This window comes from Anabrus simplex, chromosome 5 (assembly GCF_040414725.1).
Source record: "Anabrus simplex isolate iqAnaSimp1 chromosome 5, ASM4041472v1, whole genome shotgun sequence".
Lineage (NCBI taxonomy): Eukaryota > Metazoa > Arthropoda > Insecta > Orthoptera > Tettigoniidae > Anabrus > Anabrus simplex.
The window spans coordinates 416263796-416285536 of NC_090269.1; the positions used below are offsets into that span (position 1 = coordinate 416263796).

Below are 21741 nucleotides of genomic sequence, written 5' to 3' on the forward strand. Positions count from 1 at the left end.
ACGCTGAGTGCGCGAATAGCTGATCTCGCGGGATATCGTGCATTGCGAGAGTCGAGACTGTTAGTTACAGAAGTCTACTTCGCTCACATTCGAGTTCCGTATCTGTCCCATGAAAGAGCTGTCTCGATAGTTAGCGACCGCGACTGCGGTCATTTACTGTGCGTGAGAAACTTGAAGTTGTAAGCGAAGCTGAAATATACGGAAATCGTACCGTTGGCAGAAACTACCATATTGATGAATTGTGTATTCGTGATTGGCAGAAAAGGGAAAAACTTCTAAACAGTACCAGCGATCGCAGAGCGTTCCGCGGGCGGAGTGCAGTGTTTCCAGAAATTGAAGAATGATTCCACAAATCTGTAATAGAAAAACGTGAGTTAGGATATGGTGTTTCTAGTGAAATGTGTCAATTGAAAGCACCAGAGATCTCAAAACACAGGGTTTTACTGCAAACCGCGGATGGATCCGAAACTTTTATCAGAGACAAACGTCTATTTCACAACGTCTCCCTGGGGCGTATGAAGAAAAATTAATGGCCTTTCAGCGTCACATTATTAATTTGAGAAAGCAAAATTCTTATTTGCTGTTGCAAATTGGGAATGCTGACCAGACACCTGTCTATTTTGAAATGCCGTTGGAAAATACATTGGATACGAAGAGTTCTAAAAGTGTAACCATCAGAACAGATGGTAACGAAAAGCAACGATGCATGGTAATGTTGTGTGTATTAGCTGATGGAATCAAACTCCCTTAATATGTGGTTCTGAAAAGGAAAGCACTTCCGAAAGGAAACTTGCCGTCCGGTGTTATTGTTAGAACACATGAGTCTGGCTGGATGGACAGTGTGTTAGTTGAGGACTGGGTGAAGTGCGTTTGGCAACGTCGCCCGGGAGCTTTGTTACAAAAATGAAATATGCTTGTGTTGGACAGTTACCGAGGACATACAACTGACACCGTAAAAGATATGATGAGGAAAGGAAAAACCGATCTTGAGATAATTCCTGGAGGACTCACTTCTATTCTACAGCCGTTGTATGTGTGCGTGAACCGGCCTTTCAAAACTGCGATGAAACATTTGTACACTGAATGGATGACTGATGGTGATAACGCGTTAACACCAATCGGACGAGTGAAGAGGCCTGAAGCGGGACTAATATGCAGCTGGATCAAGACCGCATGGGCGTGTATTCCCAACGATCTAGTGTCCAAAAGCTTTAAGAAATGTGGAATTTCAAGTTCAGTCGATGGTAGTGAGGACGACTATTTGTGGAAAGATGCCAGCGATGAAAGTTCTTATGTTGAAACTTCACATGACGATGGTGAATTGTGAATGATTTGAGTATTGGACCAATTTTATTTACAATTTTTGTGATGATTTTATTAATTGTAAGCTGTTTGAATTTATATTTGTGGTATATTTGAAGAAAATTAAATAGGTATGTAAGTTATTTGACTTTTTTTTTTTTTTTCCATATTTTGCCATCTTAAATTTAGGGTGCAGGTCTTATTCAGTGGTGGGTGGTGTTTGGGATTATACGGTAGGTGCTAGATATATTTTGTATAAGCTGATCTTGAAAACTAACGGAAATGTTTCATCCCAAAGTACTTAATGTACAGCGTAATAGAATTTGGAAGTTTTCTGTATTCTGTTGCTAATCTCTTGATGTATGGTATTGTCTGATGACAGAACACTACCTAAATACTGGAGGTTGTCCACAATATCCATCTCCTCAACTCCAATTCTTAGATGAATGATTGGAGATTTTCTACTCATCACCAAGCCAACTGTCTTCGTTTTGCTGATTTTGAGACCTAAGGTTGTAAAAGCTTCATGCCAGAGATCCAGTCTAGTTTGTACTTCCACTTCTGTATCACCCCATACCATTACATCATCAGCAAAAACCAGGACATTAGTTGTTGGATCCTTTCTTTTGTCCGCTTTTAAAACTTCATCCATTACGATTATGAAGAGAAGTGTTGAAAGACAACTTTCATTGGACTCCACTGTTCATTTCGAGCCAACCTGACCTTCCATCCTGGACCTGGACATAACACTTGGTTTCATCACATAATCGTTGTACTCATGCTACGATGTCATTGGGCACTTTCTTATGTCTCAAACATTCCCATATATGCCTGCATGGTACATGGTCATATGCTTTCGCAATGTCCAGAAAAACAGTTATAAGTGTTTTACCTTTCTCCCAATAACGTTAAAAATTAAATGTAGTGATTACATTTTTATTTAATAGTAAACATAAATGGGACCGGTTTCGACCCTAGTCCAGGTCATCGTCAGCCGTAAAAACATGTAAAACAATGCATATGAAAAAGAAAAAGAAAGATTAATTAAACTCTGGATCGGTATAAGATGAAACAGTACGTAATATTAAGAATAGTAGTATGGCACACGCAATGATAGGCGAAGTCTCACAATGTTTATGAATATTGGAGAACAGTCAAAAGGGTCAGTGGATACTGACCCTTTGTGAGACTTCGCCTATCATTGCGTGTGCCATACTACTATTCTTAATATTACGTACTGTTTCATCTTATACCGATCCAGAGTTTAATTAATCTTTCTTTTTCTTTTTCATATGCATTGTTTTACATGTTTTTACGGCTGACGATGACCTGGACTAGGGTCAAAACCGGTCCCATTTATATTTACTATTAAATAAAAATGTAATCACTACATTTCTTTCCTATGTATTGAATAGGTTGAACCTCTTTTTCAATATTTAATTTTTAACGTTAATACTTTCAATACGGAACAATGAAATTTTATCTTTAAATTTCTCCCAATACTTCTCACAGAGCATTCTGGTGGCAAAAATGAGGCCTATACTTGATCTATGAGGTCTAAATCCATGTTGTTCCTCCTCAAGTGTAGGTTCAACATATTTGCTAATCCTGCTCTCAAGGATGGATTTGTAGATTTTGAGGCCATGTGACAACAGAGTTATACCTCTGTAGTTGGTATATTTCTTTCTAACACATTTTTTCAACAATCGGATGATGACTCCTTGCTTCCAGTCACTGGGTATTACATTTTCTTTCCAGATTCTATTTAGTACCATGTACATCCATTGTTGTACAACCTCTCCTAGTGCTTTGATCATCTCAACACTTCATTCATGTGATCCAGTTGATGTGTTGTTTTTCAGCTTAGATATTGCTGTCTCTACTTCCAACCATGTCAGACTAGTGGTATTTGTGCTGCCAAAATCATAAGGTTCGTCGTCTAATTGAGTGACATTTTCATAACAGTTCAGCAAAGTTTCAAAATGCTTTTGGAACTCCTGTAATATTTTGGTCTTATCCCTAGTCACCTCACCATTAGGAAGTTCTACAGATTGGATAGATTCATTTTTAGTTCTTCTATTCTTAAAAATACTGTATAACAGTTTTTTTTATTTCCATCCTGCATTATTTTGGTAGCCAGGTCTTCCTTGCATTTCTGCTTTTCAGCTACAACCAACTGTTTGACCTGTAATTTTTTCTTTCTGTAAAGTGACAGCTTCTCGTCTATTTCATGTTGATCTCCCTGTGTTCTTGCTTGATATAAGGATCTTCTTGCATGGTTTCTGTCACTGATAGCCTTTTTAATATCATCATTCCACCAAGCAGTTTCTTTAGGTTTTCTTATCTGACTCTGTCGTCCACATACTTTTTCTGCTGTACCAAGCATAACATTCTTTAGAGTATCCCATTCTTCACCTACCAATTTCAGTTCTTCTCTCGGCAACAACCTACGGACACCTTCCCTAAATTCTTCCTTTACACTTGACTCGGTTAGTCACCAAGTTTTTTATTTTTTTGGGACTCTTTTGTTACAGACTTTGGGAGGTCTTTTCTCTGCAATAACTGGGCAAGTTGGTTGTCCGGTTAGGAGCGCGCGGCTGTGAGCTCGCATCCGGGAGATAGTGGGTTCGAACCCACTGTCGACAGCCCTGAAAATGGTTTTCCGTGGTTTCCCATTTTCACACCAGCCAAATGCTGGGGCTGTACCTCAATTAAGGCCATGGCTGCTTCCTTCCCATTCCTAGGCCTTTCTTGTCCCCTCGTCACCATAAGACCTATGTGTTTCAGTGCGACGTAAAGCAACTACCAAAAAAAAAAAAAATCTGCAATAACTGCAACCAACAGTCTATGGTCTCCACCAAAGTCTTCACTTGGAATGACTTTGACATCACTGACATTTTTCCATACATTTTGGTCTATCAGAATAGAATCTATTACTGTACCTATTTTGTCATCCCAGTTATATCTTGTGATTTTATTTTTATGGGAGTCCCTTTTCTTGAACCAAGTGTTTGTTACTCTCTATCAGGTTGTTTCTCATGCATAGATCTAGCATACATTCTCCCTCTTTATTTCTGTTTCCCCTTCTATGAGGGCGCAGTGTGGATTCATATCCTGTTCATTGTGAGCCACCTTGTGAATTACATTTAGATTGTCATACTCAGTGTGTTCTTCCAAGTTATTAAGGATGTTGGCCTTTTATTCTTTTGAGCATCATACCTGTGCAGCATATGGACTTTGATCACATTGTACCTTTTCCCTCCTAAGTTCACAGATAACTTAATTATCCTTGCACTAACAAACTCAACTTCACTACAAGCATCTATGTCTTTATGTATTAAAAATCCTACGTCATTCTTAGACTCTACTTCATTTCCAGAGCAGTAGAGACCAGTGTTGCGAACACGTAAATATTTTCTCCACTAAATTTTAGTTGAATATCTGCTAAATTCCGCTAAATTTCGAACTGAAGCAAAATAGCATATAGCAGCTGTTTTAATTAAAGAGATTAATTCAACACTCACCAGTTTCAGAACAGGAGTTCATCTTCTTCTGCTCCCCGCACTATATGCTCTGAAGCAGATGTGCTGGGTTGAGGTCCTGTGGTTTCATATGAAGCCGCATGGTACCATTCTTTTTCTAAATATGTGCTGGCACTTCACAGCAGCGAAGCACATACGGAAATTTTCAAATCTATTTCGAAAGTTATTTTCACTTTCATTACTGTTTTCGTTGTTTTTGATACAAAATTATGTCAAACAATTTCGCGTCGATATTTTGGATCAGTGGGAAGCTCAACCTAGTCTTTTAAAGTTTAATATTTAAGAGGCGGCCGGAGCTGGAACAGCCGGCCACCAGCTCAGTAGTTGTTGTAACATGGGTCAAAAGTTTGTAAGAGTTTTTATAAGGAAACGGAACAAGGTTAAATTATTTTGTTTTTATAGCGCACGGTAGTTAGTGATACACTTTTCATTAGTGCAAAAACATTTCAAAAAGAAATGCAAATATAGTTATAAAATGGTAATTAAAATAACGAATCTCCATATGAAATTGAGCTCTGAACCGTGGTTTTCCTAAACTTGTTTTAAGTCAAGATGGTGTTCAAATTGTAAGCAAACTATACCGTAGGGAAGTTTATATTTTTCTCTAAGGGGCTACTTTAACATACTTCAAAATTAGGGTTTCTTTATATATTTAATCGTGATTTTAATAAAGCTCTGCTTATTGACTTCCGAGTGTCGGCCGAATTCTAGTGCTGGTAGTTCAGCCAGTTTCCGTCAGATGCCGCAGCGCCTTGTCCTTGAAGAGGGATGATGACAGATCAGCTCTTACCCACGCAGGGATGTGGTGAGCGAGATCTTCAGCTGCTACCAGTCGCTTCCTCACCCGTGCTTCATAACAAGCGGCAGTGGACACGCTGACAATACTTCCTTACTCGCTAATTGTGGTATGACCTTTCAATAGCACGTTATATTTTGTCGTGTTTTATTATGCCGTATCTTTTTACCGAGTGCAATGGAATGGCAAAATGCTTGATTTGTAATAAGACATTAAACTTTATTAAAAATGTTAACACTGGGCGAGCTGGCCGTGCGGTTAGAGGCGCGCGGCTGTGAGCTTGCATCCCGGAGATAGTGGGTTCGAATCCCACTGTCGTCAGCCCTGAAGATGGTTTTACATGGTTTCCCATTTTCACACCAGGCAAATGCTGGGGCTGTACCTTAATTAAGGCCGCGGCCACTTCCTTCCAACTCATAGGCCTTTCCTATCCCATCGTCGCCATAAGACATATCTGTGTCGGTGCGACGTAAAACCACTAGCAAAAAAAAATAACACTCATCGACATTATTCTTTAAAACACGCCGAAGAATATGACAAATATGTTGGTGAAGAATACCATGAAATTGCGAATGAACTTAGAACAGCTGCCTTATCTGAGGTAGGTGTTATCCGACTTTATTGAATTGTCTATGTTATATTAGTGACGCAATGATGTTTACTATTCAAACTAAGACAGTTAACTTATTTTTATTGGTAATTGTAGGTCGGTCTGCCTCTGTGGTGTAGTGGTTAGCGTGATTAGCTGCCACCCCCGGAGGTCCGGGTTCGATTCCCGGCTCTGCCACGAAATTTGAAAAGTGGCACGAGGGCTGGAACGGGGTCCACTCAGCCTCGGGAGGTCAACTGAGTAGAGGTGGGTTCGATTCCCATCTCAGCCATCCTCGAAGTGGTTTTCCGTGGTTTCCCACTTCTCCTCCAGGCGAATGTCGGGTTGGTACCTAACTTAAGGCCACGGCCGCTTCCTTCCCTCTTCCTTGCCTATCCCTTCCAATCTTCCCATCCCTCAAGAAGGCCCCTGTTCAGCATAGCAGGTGAGGCCGCCTGGGCGAGTTACTCGTCATTCTCCCCAGTTGTATCCCCGACCAAGAGTCTGAAGCTCCGGGACACTGCCCTTGAGGCGGTAGAGGTGGGATCCCTCGCTGTGTCCGAGGGAAAAGCTGACCCTGGAGGGTAAACAGATGATGATGATGAATTGTAGGTCGGAGGTGAATCGTCAGTTCGAATAAGCTACAACATATCTCGCTAAAAGAATGGCTAAATGGCGTAACGTTACAGAAAGAGATGTAGTAATGGTTGAGAATCCGCATACTGAATAGTAGTTGCTACTAATGTTTCTGTATTATCTCTGTGTGTATACATTTATAAAACTATTTTAAGGTTTAGTAGAATAAGAATAAATTGCTATAAAGATATGTTGTTCCTCTTTCAGTTGTAGCCTATTACAATATGGGCAGTGGCGGTTCTAGATACTTAAAACCCGAGCTCGATAGCTGCAGTCGCTAAAGTGCGGCCAGTATCCAGTATTCGGGAGATAACAGGTTCGAATCCGACTGTCGGCAGCACTGAGGATGGTTTTCCGTGGTTTCCCATTTTTACACCAAGCAAATGTTGGGGCTGTACCTTACTTGAATCGATTATTTCAGAAACAAGTCAAGCGCCAAATCTCTCATTTTTGGGAAAATGAAAGAAACTGTCTAGCATCAGACAATATGTTACGGTAAGCAGGCCCCGATTTACAAATGGGCGGACTGGGCATTTGCCCAGGGCGCCAGTTTTTGAGGGTCGGCGGCCGGCGGATCGAGTAATTATGGCCTGCGTGAATTACGTCTTAAATTCATTACACTCAAATTACTTTTACATTCCACAAATTATTCCAATTATTTTATTAGACTATATAAAACACTTTAAACTATTCTAACTTTAAAACCTGAATTTAATCTATATATTTAAATTTTATGAAGAAAACGTGTCTTATTTCTAAAATTATTTACTTACATACAAATTATCAAACTGAACCAACGGCTTTTTAAATAACATTAAAAACAGCCTCATTCTTATTTGGCTGTTATCTTTATTTGGCTTGATAACTTTAATTATGAGAATTAACTGTATTTGCATAATGTGCTGTTTAAAAACTCATAATCTTGAAAACTGTAATATTTAATTATTTTTTAGAACGAGCAGAGGGGCGGGCGGCTAAATATTGTTTGCCCAGGGCGCTAACTACTTGAAATCGGGGCCTGACGGTAGGGGTTTTAATATTTTAGCTTGAAAGTATTATATCTCTTAATAATTTCTATCTAAGGAAAAATATGTTGTGCTTATTAACTTTGCCATAAAAAAACCGGAACAAATTTCCACTTGACTGGTTTCTGAAATAAACGTGTGTTGCAAACATATTTTTATGGGATGGTTCTTGAATTTTGAAGGGATTTTGTCATAAACCCCATATTTGTTAAAAAAACATATTTTAATAGGTTTAGACTGTATTGCTGATACAAAAGGATGAAATCAGCAATGCCTGCTCATCATGACAGGAGGTAATCAATCCGCATAAACAAACTCCACAGCACATTCTGTCTCTGTAGTAGGCCATTGTAAAATGCTGTCATAAAAGTATTCATATTCCATCAGGTAAGGTTTTAAGGTATTTAGTTCACGTATCTTCTTGATATTGATGGGCTCCTAAAACAAACAATGACAAAGAATAATGTAGGGCTCAGACCAAGTACTTCCTTGTCTGAGTAAGAAATATAACCTTCTCCTTTTACCCTTGCATTCCGAATAATATTACGCGTGTGAGTTTGTTTGTCTACCACTCCTCGTTTCCTTTTTAGATACAGGTTCGTCTTCTGATTTATTTTTGCTACAGTAGTGGCTTTACGTCGCACCGACACAGATAGGTCTTATGGCGACGACGGGATAGGAAAGGCCTAGGAGTTGGATGGAAGCGTCCGTGGCCTTAATTAAGTTACAGCCCCAGCACTTTCTTGGTGTGAAAATGGGAAACCACGGAAAACCATCTTCAGGGCTGCCGACAGTGGGACTCGAACCCGCTTCTGAATTTTCAGACATATCACTTCTTCTTCCTAATCTGTTTACCCTCCTGGGTCGGTTTTTCCCTCGGACTCCCACCTCTACCGCCTCAAGGGCAGTGTCCTGGAGTTTGACTTTGGGTCGGGGGATACAACTGGGGAGAATGACCAGTACCTCGCCCAGGCGGCCTCACCTGCTATGCCCAACAGGGGCCTTGTGGAGGGATGGGAAGATTGGATGGGTCAGGCAAGGAAGAGGGAAGGAAGCGGCCGTGGCCTTAAGTTAGGTACCATCCCGGCATCTGCCTGGAGGAAAAGTGGGAAACGACGGAAAACCACTTCTAGGATGACTGAGGTGGGAATCGAACCCACCTCTACTCAGTTGACCTCTCGAGGCTGAGTGGACCCCGTTCCAGCCCTCGTACCACTTTTTCAAATTTCGTGACAGAACCGGGAATCGAACCCGGACCTCTGGGGGTGGCAGCTAATCACACTAACCACTACACCACAGAGGCGAGGCATATTACTAAGAATATAAAAACACTGCACTGAACAAAAGAAACACTTTTTGAATCAGTTGTTCACAAAACTAGGAACATGCGATTCCAGAAACACAACAATGACAACAAAAACAGATGAACAGCTGGTTATTCTGGATTCAGAACAGCAGCGCCAACCGGAAAGGTACCAGCAGTTTATCGCAGAAACCAACCAAGCGGTGTCACTTAACTGGTTTCTGAACTAAATACGAAATTCAACGTAATGCCTGACTATTATAGGACGACGTTTCTTGACTGGTTTCAGCACCAAAATGTGCGTATAACTCATTTTTCCCTTTTTTTGCCACTTGACTGCTTTCTGAAATAATCGATTCAATTAAGGGCACGGCCGCTTCCTTCCCACTCCTAGCCCTTTCCTGCCCCATCGTCGTCATAAGACCTATCTGTGTCTGTGCGACGTAAAGCAACTAGAAAAAAAAAAAGAGATATCACTTGAAGAAGAAGGATATATGAAAGTGAGGAGCCCGGCACAAGTAAGTGGAAATAAAGCTAGGACTCAGCTAAGGGCTCCGTGGTCGCCAACCCAGACTCCCAAGTTCAGAGCCTATGGGGCCCGCTTTAGTCGCCTCTTACGACAGGCAGGGGATACTGTGGGTGTTATTCTACTACCCCCACCTACAGAGGGAAGTTGCAGTGCCCCTCAGCTGTTGCGTTCTTTACCAGCACCGTTTCCGAGTTTCATAACGGGTAGGTATACAAAACCGTCGTTTACAGTCCTTGTATTTCTTGGAAATTGGGTTATCCAACGTAACTGGAATAACTCACAGGTCAGATAGGTCATTCCGGTGAGCAGCGTTGCTATTGGCTAAAGCGCCTGACGTCACCGAGAGCGAGAATGAAGTGGTATATTTTTGAGCTTAGTAGTTACTCTAATTACACTCCACTCAAGTCATGAAATACAGAACTAATGGATATTTAGATGCTGTAACATTTATTATTTAAAACTTATACGAAAACATACGACTTCAAATCCGTCTTTGTAAAGACAAAGAGACTCTCACAACAGCTCGGGAACGCAGGCCTTCTGCTCCTTGGCAAGTTCGATCCTGGCTCAGGGCGGTGGTATTGCAAGGTCGAGACGTTAAAGAACTCTTGCGGGACAACATTCCGGCACCTCTGTGTCTCCGAAAACAAGTTATTTGATCGAATTCAAATTTTAACACAATATACAATGGGATGTTTTATACATTGTTTATATATTTCAGAACTTTTTGTTTCCAAGAGGAATAAACTGTTATAAATTTGTAAGGCTCTTTTTTTTACTCACGGTTGTTGGAAAATTCCATTCTTGGTCGCGTTGCAATATTTATCGTATGTCCAAAGTATCACTGTGTGACTAAAAAATTCGTAAGTGAATTAACTTCTGTTATATGAGTTTGTATTTTCATTTGATAGAATTATATTATGTTTCACTGACTGGCCGGTACAGGAAAAGACGTGAGGCGGGGACGGGATTGATGCTCTACTTCATTTCATCATCGGAAACAGTGTCCGGCGTGCTGGCCTTTGGTCACAGGGGTCCCGGGTTCGATTCCCGGCAGGGTTGGTAATTTTAACCATAATTAGTTAATTTCTCTGGCATGGGGACTGGGTGTATGTGTCGTCTCCATCATCATTTCAACCTCATCACGACGCGCAGGTCGCCTACGGGTGTCAAATCAAAAGACCTGCATCTGGCGAGCCGAACTTGTCTTCGGACACTCCCGGCACTAAGAGCCATACGCCATTTCATTTATATTTGTCGGAAACAGTACCTTATTTTGACAGTTTTGTTCAGCACTAACCCATGCTCAATAATTTCCTGGAATGTTTCGCATTCCGTACAAATGTCAACACCATCAGCTCCGTGCAAGTACTATATCACAACTTCCTGGTGACAGACTATGTGACGCTGGAGGGTGAGAGGGGAATCGCTCGTTCGGCCTTGGCCTTTCGTACTGCCATCTATGCACCCGCGATGTAACTATCAGTGGAGTTAGTTGTCGACATCAACGAGACTAGTGGCGATATTTTGAAATAAAATGTGAATCTAGAACTGACTCCGGCCGCCTCTTAACCACTCTTTACACAATATCTTACTACTTTTTAACGTATTCTTTCGACATATTGATGTGCCAAAGAAAACCTGATGTCAAAAGAAACACGTTATCAAATACGACACTACCCGTTCATCAAGAGTACAGTAACGATTTTAACAAATTCTGACTGAGGCTGTGGGCCAGAGCTGGTCTAGAAAACAAGTCGTAGTATGCAGCATAAGTTCAATACAATGGGAATAAGTAGACTATTATGCCGCAGTAAGTTCTATATTATTTTTTTCTCCTGGTGATGAAAGGTGATATTGTTACCGCTGAAAATCGCTAAAAGAAAATTGAAAATCCGTCAAAAAATCCACTGTCCGCTCAATGAAAAATTTACCTGCTGTTCTATTTAAAAATCTGCCAAATTTGGTGGAAAATCTGCTGAGTTAGCAACACTGGTAGAGACTATAGTCCAATCTGATATTCATTTTCCCAGTTTTCTTCCACTTTGTTTCACTCCAGCCCATAATCAGAATCAAATCAAAATCTCTTTAATTGCAAATGAGGTGTTTACCTCGGTGGCAAATGGTACACTAAAATACATTATTGTCAAGCACTAAATATTAAATTAACAAGAGAATAAAATTTTCCTATAATACAATATTATATAATTTACGCTAACAATTTTTTCTATTAAACACACAGCTCATCCTTAATAAATTTACATTGTTTACAAAATTCTACTTATAATATATCCTGTACTACTTACAAATATAGTCATCTGATATACAGTATGTGGAATTACTTCAAATGATACTGTACAACTGGTTTAAGATTAAAATTTACATTGCATTTATTTACTTTTTCTTTTCTTTACCCATTCTGGAACCTAAGTAGCATAACGACCTGCTGCGTCTTAACCAGAGCCCCTTTTACCACCACTTTTCAGAGTTCCTGAAGGGCCTTCACAGCTACCGTAGCGGTCCCAGGGCCCTCGAAGTCCCCACTATACTTCACCCCTACAGGCAGTCCCCTACTTTGGCTGTCCAAACTCCTTAGACCAGGGGATGGAATTAATTTATTCACACACATTTTTTATTTACATTAACCTGCACTGGTCGAATGCCCTCTAACATTTCATTTATTTTCTCTGTTGCTGTTTATTCTCTTTTTGAATATCTGTACAGATTTTGGAAAAGGATCAAACACTACCCCTGGTAAACTGTTCCAGTCCTTCACACCCTTCCCAATGAATGAAAATTTACCCCAATCGCTTCTGCTAAAATCCCTTCTAATTTTATATTTGTGGTCAGTCCTGCCGATATAATTATTTTCCAACTGAAGCCTCTCACGGATATCTCCCCATGCTGCTTCTCCTGTATAGGCTCTACATAAACCTATAAGTCTAGTTTTCTCCCTTCTCTTACTTAAAATTTCCCACCCTAGTTTCTTTAACATTTCTGATACACTACTCTTTCTCCTGAAATCCCCTGTTACAAATCTTGCTGCTTTCCTCTGCACACTATCTATTTCTTTTATTAGGTATTCTTGGTGAGGATCCCAAACACTGTTTGCATATTCCAATAATGGACAAACCATACTTAAGTAACTTTTCTCTTTTAATTCTTTGTTGCATCCTTTAAGTAGCCTCATTATGACATGTAACGATCTGTATGCTTTCCCAACAATGTCATCCACATTACCCTTCCAGTGCAAATTACTTTCAAATCTTACATCTAAGTATTTGCAGTTGCCATCTTTTGGGATAACTACCCCATCCAAAGTATATTCAAATTCAGTTTTAAAACTCCTGTTTGTAAATGTTGTAATAGTTGATTTGCCTCCATTAACCTTCATGTTATTCTCTTCAACCCATTGTTGGATACTCTCAAGGTCCCTTTGTAATTCTGAACAATCTTCAATGGTATTTATTTCCCTATAAACAATTATGTCATCTGCATACAATCTTATTTTTGATGTTATATTGTTCCCTAAATCATTTACGTATATTAAGAAAAGTAACGGGCCGATTATACTACCCTGTGCAATTCCCTTCCAAACTTTCTCTTCCTGCGATACGTTAATTCCTACTTTGACTTTCTGAACCCTTGAATTTAGAAATGTTTTTACCCAACGTGTAACCCTTACGTCCAATCCTATTCCCTCCAATTTCTTTAATAATATTCCATGTTCCACTCTATCAAAGGCTTTGGAAAGATTTATGACTATGCAATCTAACTGGCCTCCTGAATCCAATTGATCTGATATGTCCTGCTGAAATCCCACCAGTTGTGCCTCACAAGAAAATTTCTTTCTAAATCCATACTGGCTCCTCATGAACCAATTTTTATCATCACATATCCCTCTGATGTACTTTGATATTAAACTCTCCAGTATTTTACAAACTATACTGGTCAGGCTCATTGGTCTGTAGTTCTCTGGTTTTCTTTTATCACCCTTTCCTTTATAAATTGGTATTATTATAGATTCCTTCCATTCCTTTGGTATTACACTATTATTTATGACATAGTCAAAGAGAAATCTTAAATAAGGCACTATGTACCACCCCATTGTCTTTATCACCTCCCCAGTAATTTGATCACTTCCTGCTGCTTTTCCTTGCTGAAGCAGTTGGATTTCTCTGAAAATATCTTCATTTGTGAACGAGAAGCTTCTTGTTTCCCTCTGTGTCTGTCCCTCTGTAACTTCTGTTTCGGTTTCCAACTCCTGACAATCATCTACTGAATCTCTAAATTCCCTACTAAAGAGGTTTGCTTTAGTATCTGTTAAATAGTGTTCACCCCCTTCTCCCACCATTGTAGGAATTTGGATTCCTTTTCCTTTTTGATTCCTGATATATGAATACAGCTTTTTCCATTTCCCTTTGTGGTCATTACGCTCTTGAAGAATTCCATTCATATAATTCTCTTTTGCTTCCTTTTTCAACTATTCAGTTCCCTCATTAGCTGTTTTCTACTTTCTCTACTCTCCCTACCTTCTTTGATTTTCCTGTTTACTATTCTACATTTTCTTTTTAATTTTCTTATCAGAAGTTTCCTCCTTTCCATGAGGTTGACCAGCTCTTCAGTTTTGTTTGCCAATGTCAGGATATTTAATGTTCCCACTCTGATACTTTGTCTTCGTTTGGTTTAGGTAGAGGTGACTGGACACCAAAGGCTAAGGGAGAAAACCCTGAAAGAAAATCTCCGTCTGTGTTAGGCTCAGCAGGTCAACAGAGGGATTACTGTAGAAGTTACTTTCAAGAATAATACGAGCCTCGGATGTAGGAATTCATGATAACGACATTAGTTTGGTGTGAATGACGGTTTGCAGCCTGATGTTACACCAGCTACCCTGATGCATATCCATCCCCTGAATTAAATTCTGTTGAACACTAGGTCCTCCTTCAACTTCTATTTCTTTAAGACAGTGGCAGTTCATGGGGTTCAAAAGAGATGGGGCTTAATGTTTTAGGTCTTTTAACAAAACAGTAAATTAGTTATTTGACAACCACACATCCGGTCCCATTTTGGTATATCTTTTTAGAAAGCTTCTAATAAACATTCTATTTTTTCCTTAAACATCTGAGTTATATAAAGTTCAAGTCATGGTGAACCCAAATCCATTGCAAGTAATCAGTCCTCATAATTTATTCTAATGAAATATCTCACCTGATTCATTTCACTTACTATAACTGCCAAATCACACACAAATAACACGTGAATATTCACAAAAACCTTTTCTAAAATGCATCGAATAGCAACATGCATTTCTCACAGAATTGAGGCAGTGAGTGAGAGAGTGGGCTATGCCAGAGTTGGATGGAACTGAGATATTTAGAGTTTTGTGTTTGCTCTAATAATGAGAAAAACATTCCTATTAACATATAATGTATTGTTTATCACTTCAAAGGACACATTTCAAACTCTTTAGGAAAATTATTTACAGGATGTAATTCCATCATTTAACTGGCTCCTTAGGCCCTTTCCAACTGAAACAACCAAACAAAATAACCTTGCATCACTACCTATAGGTTCGCTAACAGTACCTACCCAAGAATTGCCTTCATTACCTGGTTACTATAAAACTTTTAGTCCTTTATAACAAATATTTGGAACTTCAGTTAATTAAAAAATTGAACTAATTCCAGATTAAACAAAATATTTCAGTACCTTCAGATATCCGGGTCTTCCTCAACATCTTCAGCTTAGCTCGAGTCATCCGGCTGGAGTGCATGGTATATAGTATGGTGATTCTGCGGTATGTACGGCAGAAGAGACATCAAGTCCTTGTATTTAGCTTTATTAATTCTTCTTCCTACAGGATATAGACTTTCCAGTTCTAAAGGAATTAATATTCTGTTCAGTGCTTCCAGTGGTGCTTGTGTTTTCTCTCTGCGAGGCCTCCCAGGTATTGTATATACAGTAGTACTTGCACTTCCTCCCACCGACGAAGTTCAGAATAGCTGGTTTTGTACTGTAATGTACTGGATTTATTACAGTCTATCCTGAGAATGGCAATATTCCGGAGTGGCATTTTAATACCTGACCTACTTTTCTTGTTTCAAAAGAAGCATGATGTGGGACTGTGGAAGTTTTTGAAGTCTTCTCTTTTCATTTCTATCACATGAAAAGGATTCTTCACTCCTGAACGCTCTACGAGACGAAACCAATCTTCTGGTGTGAATACATAGTCCGTTTTCCTGATAATCTTTTCGATGACACCGAAATCATAGTCTGAAGGCAAAAAGGTGTGTCCAGGAACAAGATAGTAATGTTCCTTGCAGTCAAACTTTCCTGTCATCACAAGAGCATATTAAATTATATATAGGATGTTATTTTTGTTCTGTGCAGAACAGGAGTCAGAAAAGAATCTTAACTCCCGCTTTCCCAAAGTATTTTCAGATACACTTAGCACTTTCAATAGACATGATGCAATCTCTGAAGCACCTCGCAAAGCAGCGTTTTCAGGCCACATACACAAGGGTACCAATAACTCATTTTTGACAAAATCTCGGCATAGCCCACTCTCTCACTCATTGCCTCAATTGTACAAAACTATTTTAATCCTCCTAGTCAATACTATATATAGCATCACTATAATATATATATATTATATAACTTCCATTTAAAGCTATGGTCAATTGAGAGTACACTGTTCAAAAATGCAAACGCGGTACCCAAATGCTAAGCGAACACAGAAATAATTAGACTGCTTCAGCAATGTGACTTCTGAAGTCGGTGTTGGGAAGCAGCAGAGACTCGAATGCTTATAACCTGGACCTCTTCTCATCTCTACTTTAATATGATTCTAATTTTGTCTAAATGTTTCACTCCAGTTTCATGCACGATACCTACTTCTTAATGGCTTTGTCTCAGCATTTTCTTTCTACAGCTAAAAAATTGATAGAAATATTAACATGAAATTGTTGTTGTTGTTGTTGTTATGACCGTTTAAATGTCAAGGTCATTGGTCCGATAATAAATAAATAAATAAATAAATAAATAAATAAATAAATAAATAAATAAATAAATAAATAGATAAATAAATAAATAAATAAATAAATAAATAAATACTGGTAAATTTTAAAAAAATTATTAATTAACGTTGTCCACCATTTTCAGTTACCATCTAGAAATTAGTAGCGGCATTAACTTTAAATGATGGAATCAGAAGTCGACTGAGGATATATCAATATCTGCGTTTCACGTTTTCAACCCTTCTTCCAACTAGGGCAATTACCTGCAAGAATTAAATTGAATTAGACAGCGTGGTCTGTATTGTTGCAAAACGAACACCTTTCTACAATGACAACGAGTGTTTGCCTTCCTAGGCAAGTGTCTGGCAATACATTCTCAAAATCTTTTGTGGAAGTAATAAACAAGGCTGCCATGAATCACTTCTAAATAAAACTACTGTTACTTTCAAGGGTAACTTCGGCCTTGCCACAGAACTGGGGAGTGTCTGTTCTGTTCAAAAAGTACTCTTTCCACTTTAAAAAATTCAGTAATTCATTCACATGCATTACAGTAGTAGAATATTACTGATTGCCATGAGCAATCCAGACAAGAAAGATGTAATTCCTTAAAAGTTGCACCAAACCCAATCATGGGTACGTTCCATGTGCCTTTTATTTTACATTTCTTGTACTTTTCCCACAACTTACTTAACATGGAAATTGCACCTCCTCCACTACAAAAAGAAATGTGGAGGCCATTCTTACAAAAATTACAACCCTGTCTAAAATGAGAGAGCTTTAAATGAAATTTGAAATGGGAGGCTTTCCATTCGGCAGGTATTTGAAATATGTGGTTCCCAGAACATTTGTCTTTTGTCAGTCTAAGCAGATCTATCAGGAAGTGTTAATATGTCTATACAGCATATCCAATGTATTTAAAAGAAACTGTTTTCAATACCTAATCAATGTTTTCATGAGTGAACTTTATTAAAATTAAACATTTATTGCTTTAAATTGAAGCATATGAACCTACAAAATAAATTTTAGAATTCTATGTACCGTACATTTTTTTTTTTTTTTTTTTTTTTTTTTTTTTTTTTTTTTTTTTTTGCTAGGGGCTTTACGTCGCACCGACACTGATAAGTCTTATGGCGACGATGGGATAGGAAAGGACTAGGAGTTGGAAGGAAGCGGCCGTGGCCTTAATTAAGGTACAGCCCCAGCATTTGCCTGGTGTGAAAATGGGAAACCACGGAAAACCATTTTCAGGGCTGCCGATAGTGGGATTCGAACCTACTATCTCCCGGATGCAAGCTCACAGCCGCGCGCCTCTATGCGCACAGCCAACTCGCCCGGTCATATTTGTTTCTATCTCCCTTGCTAATGAAATGACAAATGTGGAACTGCAATTTACACAACCTAACGATATAACCTTGGACTCCCATGGTTACACCTGGTCAAACTTCCTCGCTTAAAACTTGCTGTGTGTCAGAATATTTTTTTACTGTTAACTATTTCCTACTGATAAAAGTGACTGAAGTAATCTGTGTACAAAAATAAGTTCATCTTCCATATTAAATTTACATTGGCAGAAGTTACCCCAAAATCTGGGGAAATTTTAGCAATAATTCATAGGTTTATCTTTAAATTAGCTAATAGTGTCCAACAAATTTATCTCCATTTGTTCATGTGAAGAACACATATGTCAGATTATCATCTCTTCTAGTGTGTTTGTCATGCTCAGCAGTCCTTCAATATACATCGTGCGTGTTAAATAAATTATTATCAAAATTATCATCAAAATCAATCGATCAATCACCACCGAACTGCATTTAGTATTGTCCCCCAGGTGTCATATTTCCTAGCAGTTGTCCACCTAGGCCTTCCTTAAAAGATTTTTTCTATCTAAATTGATTTTCACTATTATTTTAATATCCAAATGTCTAATAAGACCCGAAATATAGCCAAAATTACCCTAACATATGGTACGGTACGTCATTAACTTAATATCTTAATCCATGCCTTGTAGAGCCTTTGACAGCCTTCAAGAATGACTATGGAAACTTGAAAGGACTATGAAGGCATAAGACCAGAACTAACAGACAGGGAATAACAATGTTCCTTTTCACAGCAGGTACCTAAGTTACTGTAAACATAAACAAAGTTGAGTCTAGAAGCAGAAACTTATCACCAGTGATCATAGAACAATTAAGTCATAACACTACACAATGTGAAACTTATTGCATTTCGCAGCTCAAAGATAGCCATTCTGAGTGGCTCAGACGGTTGACACACTGGCCTTCTGACCCCAACTTGGCAGGTTTGATCCTGGCTCAGTCTGGTGGTATTTGAAGGTGCTCAAATACCTCAGCCTTGTGTTGGTACATTTACTGGCATGTAAAAGAACTCTTGCGAGACGAAATTCCGGCACATCGGCATCTCCGAACACCAAAAAGTAGTTAGTGGGACATAAAGCCAATAACATTACTATTCGAAGATTAGTCTCATGCTAAACTTGCAACAAATTTTGCCAAACCCCTAGTGATCTTTTCTGTCTGACTTCATTAATATCTAGTGAAAATATTGATTTTGAGTTGACCTGGCCTCCTCATTCACACAATTCATAAAAGAAAAAGAAAAAAAGAAAAAAGATAGTCTGATATTCAAAGGGGAAAAACTCGATAGTTTTAAGGCAAAGTCAGGTCATTAATATACTTATAATTTACAATAAATTTCGTTTTCTTTAATTTGTACACAACTTAGTTGTTGACGTGACAATATGTTGACATATTAGGCACCGTAAGATCAGTCATAACACAGCATAGGGTACCTTTCTTCACTACGCCCACTGATGAACATAACCTAAAATACTGAAATAATTGCCGATATTACTCAGAAGTCCTGGAAATGGAAACCTCAACACTGAAAGGAAAATATATTGACAACTGTATTACTCCAGCTGAAACGTACCAAATGTTTCGCTCCACTCTTTCTTCTCTCAACTGCTACGATCACATCGCCGGCCAAGATCGTCTTCGAAAAATCAACATTCAAGTTCAAATGGAGATTGGTAACTGCCACTTCATCTGCAAATCACAAACCAATATCTTAGAAAGGAGCGTTGGAACTTCGTATAAAAAAATCAGCTGTTCGGCAATACTTAAAATTAATTCAAGATAAAAAGTTCACATAACGACGAAAACTCATTCATTTTCATAATAACCTTCAAACACAAATTGAACATGAAAGGTGATCAAAGAGATAAGAGGTCACATGCCCCAAAGGTCAATGATCTATTTTGACCTGCAACAATACGCTACCCTGGCATGAATATTGTGCATACATAACCTACATCAAACAATTCCACAGACACATCCGACTGAGACAAGGATACTACATACTATAATTTTAAAAAAATAATGTATATACTTTACCTGGTCTAGAAAATGAGTTAGGATCGTTTGGAACCGAGCATTGTATATTTTCCATCTTGTGTTGGTGATCGTCTATGTCGTCTACGGACGAATGCGACCTCCATCCAAAGAAGAACGGGTTATGAGAACTTACACTCACGTAAGATAAGACAAGAACCACAATGGCACATGTGATCGAAGATATCATTGGATTGCAGGAGACCAATCTTGATAAAAAGTTCTTATCCCCCTACAATACAAATATAACATTTCGTCTATAAATGTTGACTGATACCTTTCCAATGCTCAACAAATTATACGTAGGTACAGAACTAATATCAACAATAGCATTCACTAAAGTGGCATACAGTATTGTTGCATAAATACACACTAAGTCAGCTGCAATTACAATGATACATGTAAAATGGGCATAACTCACCATAATCTGCTAGAAAATCTCTTCGCACCATATAATCTGCGTCTGTTAGTTCGACTCCCGAAACCAATCTGTGTCCTCCTTTTGAAACATACGGTACGTTACGGTACCTTGTCCCTCGAGAAATACTAAATCATTTGTCTTGACCTTGCTACTGCAAGCGTTAGTAGAATAAAAACATGACAAACTGTACAAGGTTACAGTTCATAACTTATAGCAAAAATTGTATTTGCTTATAGGCTACCGGTACGTAGGGAAGAACAATGCAGGTCTATACTAAAAAAGTTAAAAAGTATAGGTGCTGTTTCGGGGTCACGGTCGCAAGTTCTGACATAAATTACCATAAGTACAGTACCGTGTGATAGGTTTTGTTTAAATAAAAATATCTAGTCAGTATGGGTTTGAAATGTTATTGTTGGCGTTTTATTTTCTAATTCTAAATACATTTACACACCTTTAAAGACCGTGAGTTACAAAGCATTTTCCACCATTGGGGCTGACAGGGGTGCCGGGTTTAGAAAATTAGTGGGGTTTTCCAACCGAGCAAGTGGCTGCGCGATTTGGTCACGTACCGGTAGCTATCAGCTTGCATTCGGGAAATGAGTAGGTTCGAATCCCGCTATGGCAGCCCTGAAGATGGTTTTTTGTGGTTTCCTATTTTCACACCAGGCAAATGCTGAGGCTGTACATTATGTAAGGCCTCGGTCGCTTTCTTCCCACTCCTAGACCTTCCCTATCCAATCGTCACGGTAAGACCTATCTGCATCGGTGCGACGTAAAGCAAATTGTAAAAACTCACGGTCCAAAAAGGAGTAGGGCCCTGAAAATGTTGATAATCCTCATAAAAATGCAGTTTTAGGTGTTCTTGAATGAGCAATACTTGATTGAAAACATAAATTACTGTTTCATTAGGCGCTTTTTCAACAATAATGAATGAATACAAACGAAAGTCCACATATAATCCACATCCATGGCTAAATGGTTAGCGTGCTGGCCTTTGGCCACAGGGGTCCCGGTTTCGATTCCCGGCAGGGTGAGGAATTTTAACCATAATTGGTTAATTTCGCTGGCACGGGGGCTGGGCGTATGTGTCGTCTTCGTCATCATTTCATCCTCATCGCGACGCACAGGTCGCCTACGGATGTTAAATCAAAAGGCCTGCATCTGACGAACCG

General features: G+C 39.0%; 1 protein-coding gene across 1 annotated transcript in view; it reads right to left on the reverse strand.

Annotated features, from left to right (window-relative positions):
• LOC136874181 (leukotriene A-4 hydrolase) overlaps positions 1-20587 on the reverse strand; it is a 157006-nt gene extending 136419 nt beyond the window's left edge. The window contains exons 1-3 of the mRNA XM_068227691.1: positions 20570-20587; positions 20152-20380; positions 19688-19803 (exon numbers count right to left, since the gene is read on the reverse strand). Of these exons, the coding sequence (XP_068083792.1) occupies positions 19688-19803; positions 20152-20380; positions 20570-20572 (348 nt within the window). The 5' untranslated portion in view covers positions 20573-20587. The remainder of the gene's footprint in view (positions 1-19687; positions 19804-20151; positions 20381-20569) is intronic.
• Between the last annotated feature and the right edge of the window lie 1154 nt (positions 20588-21741).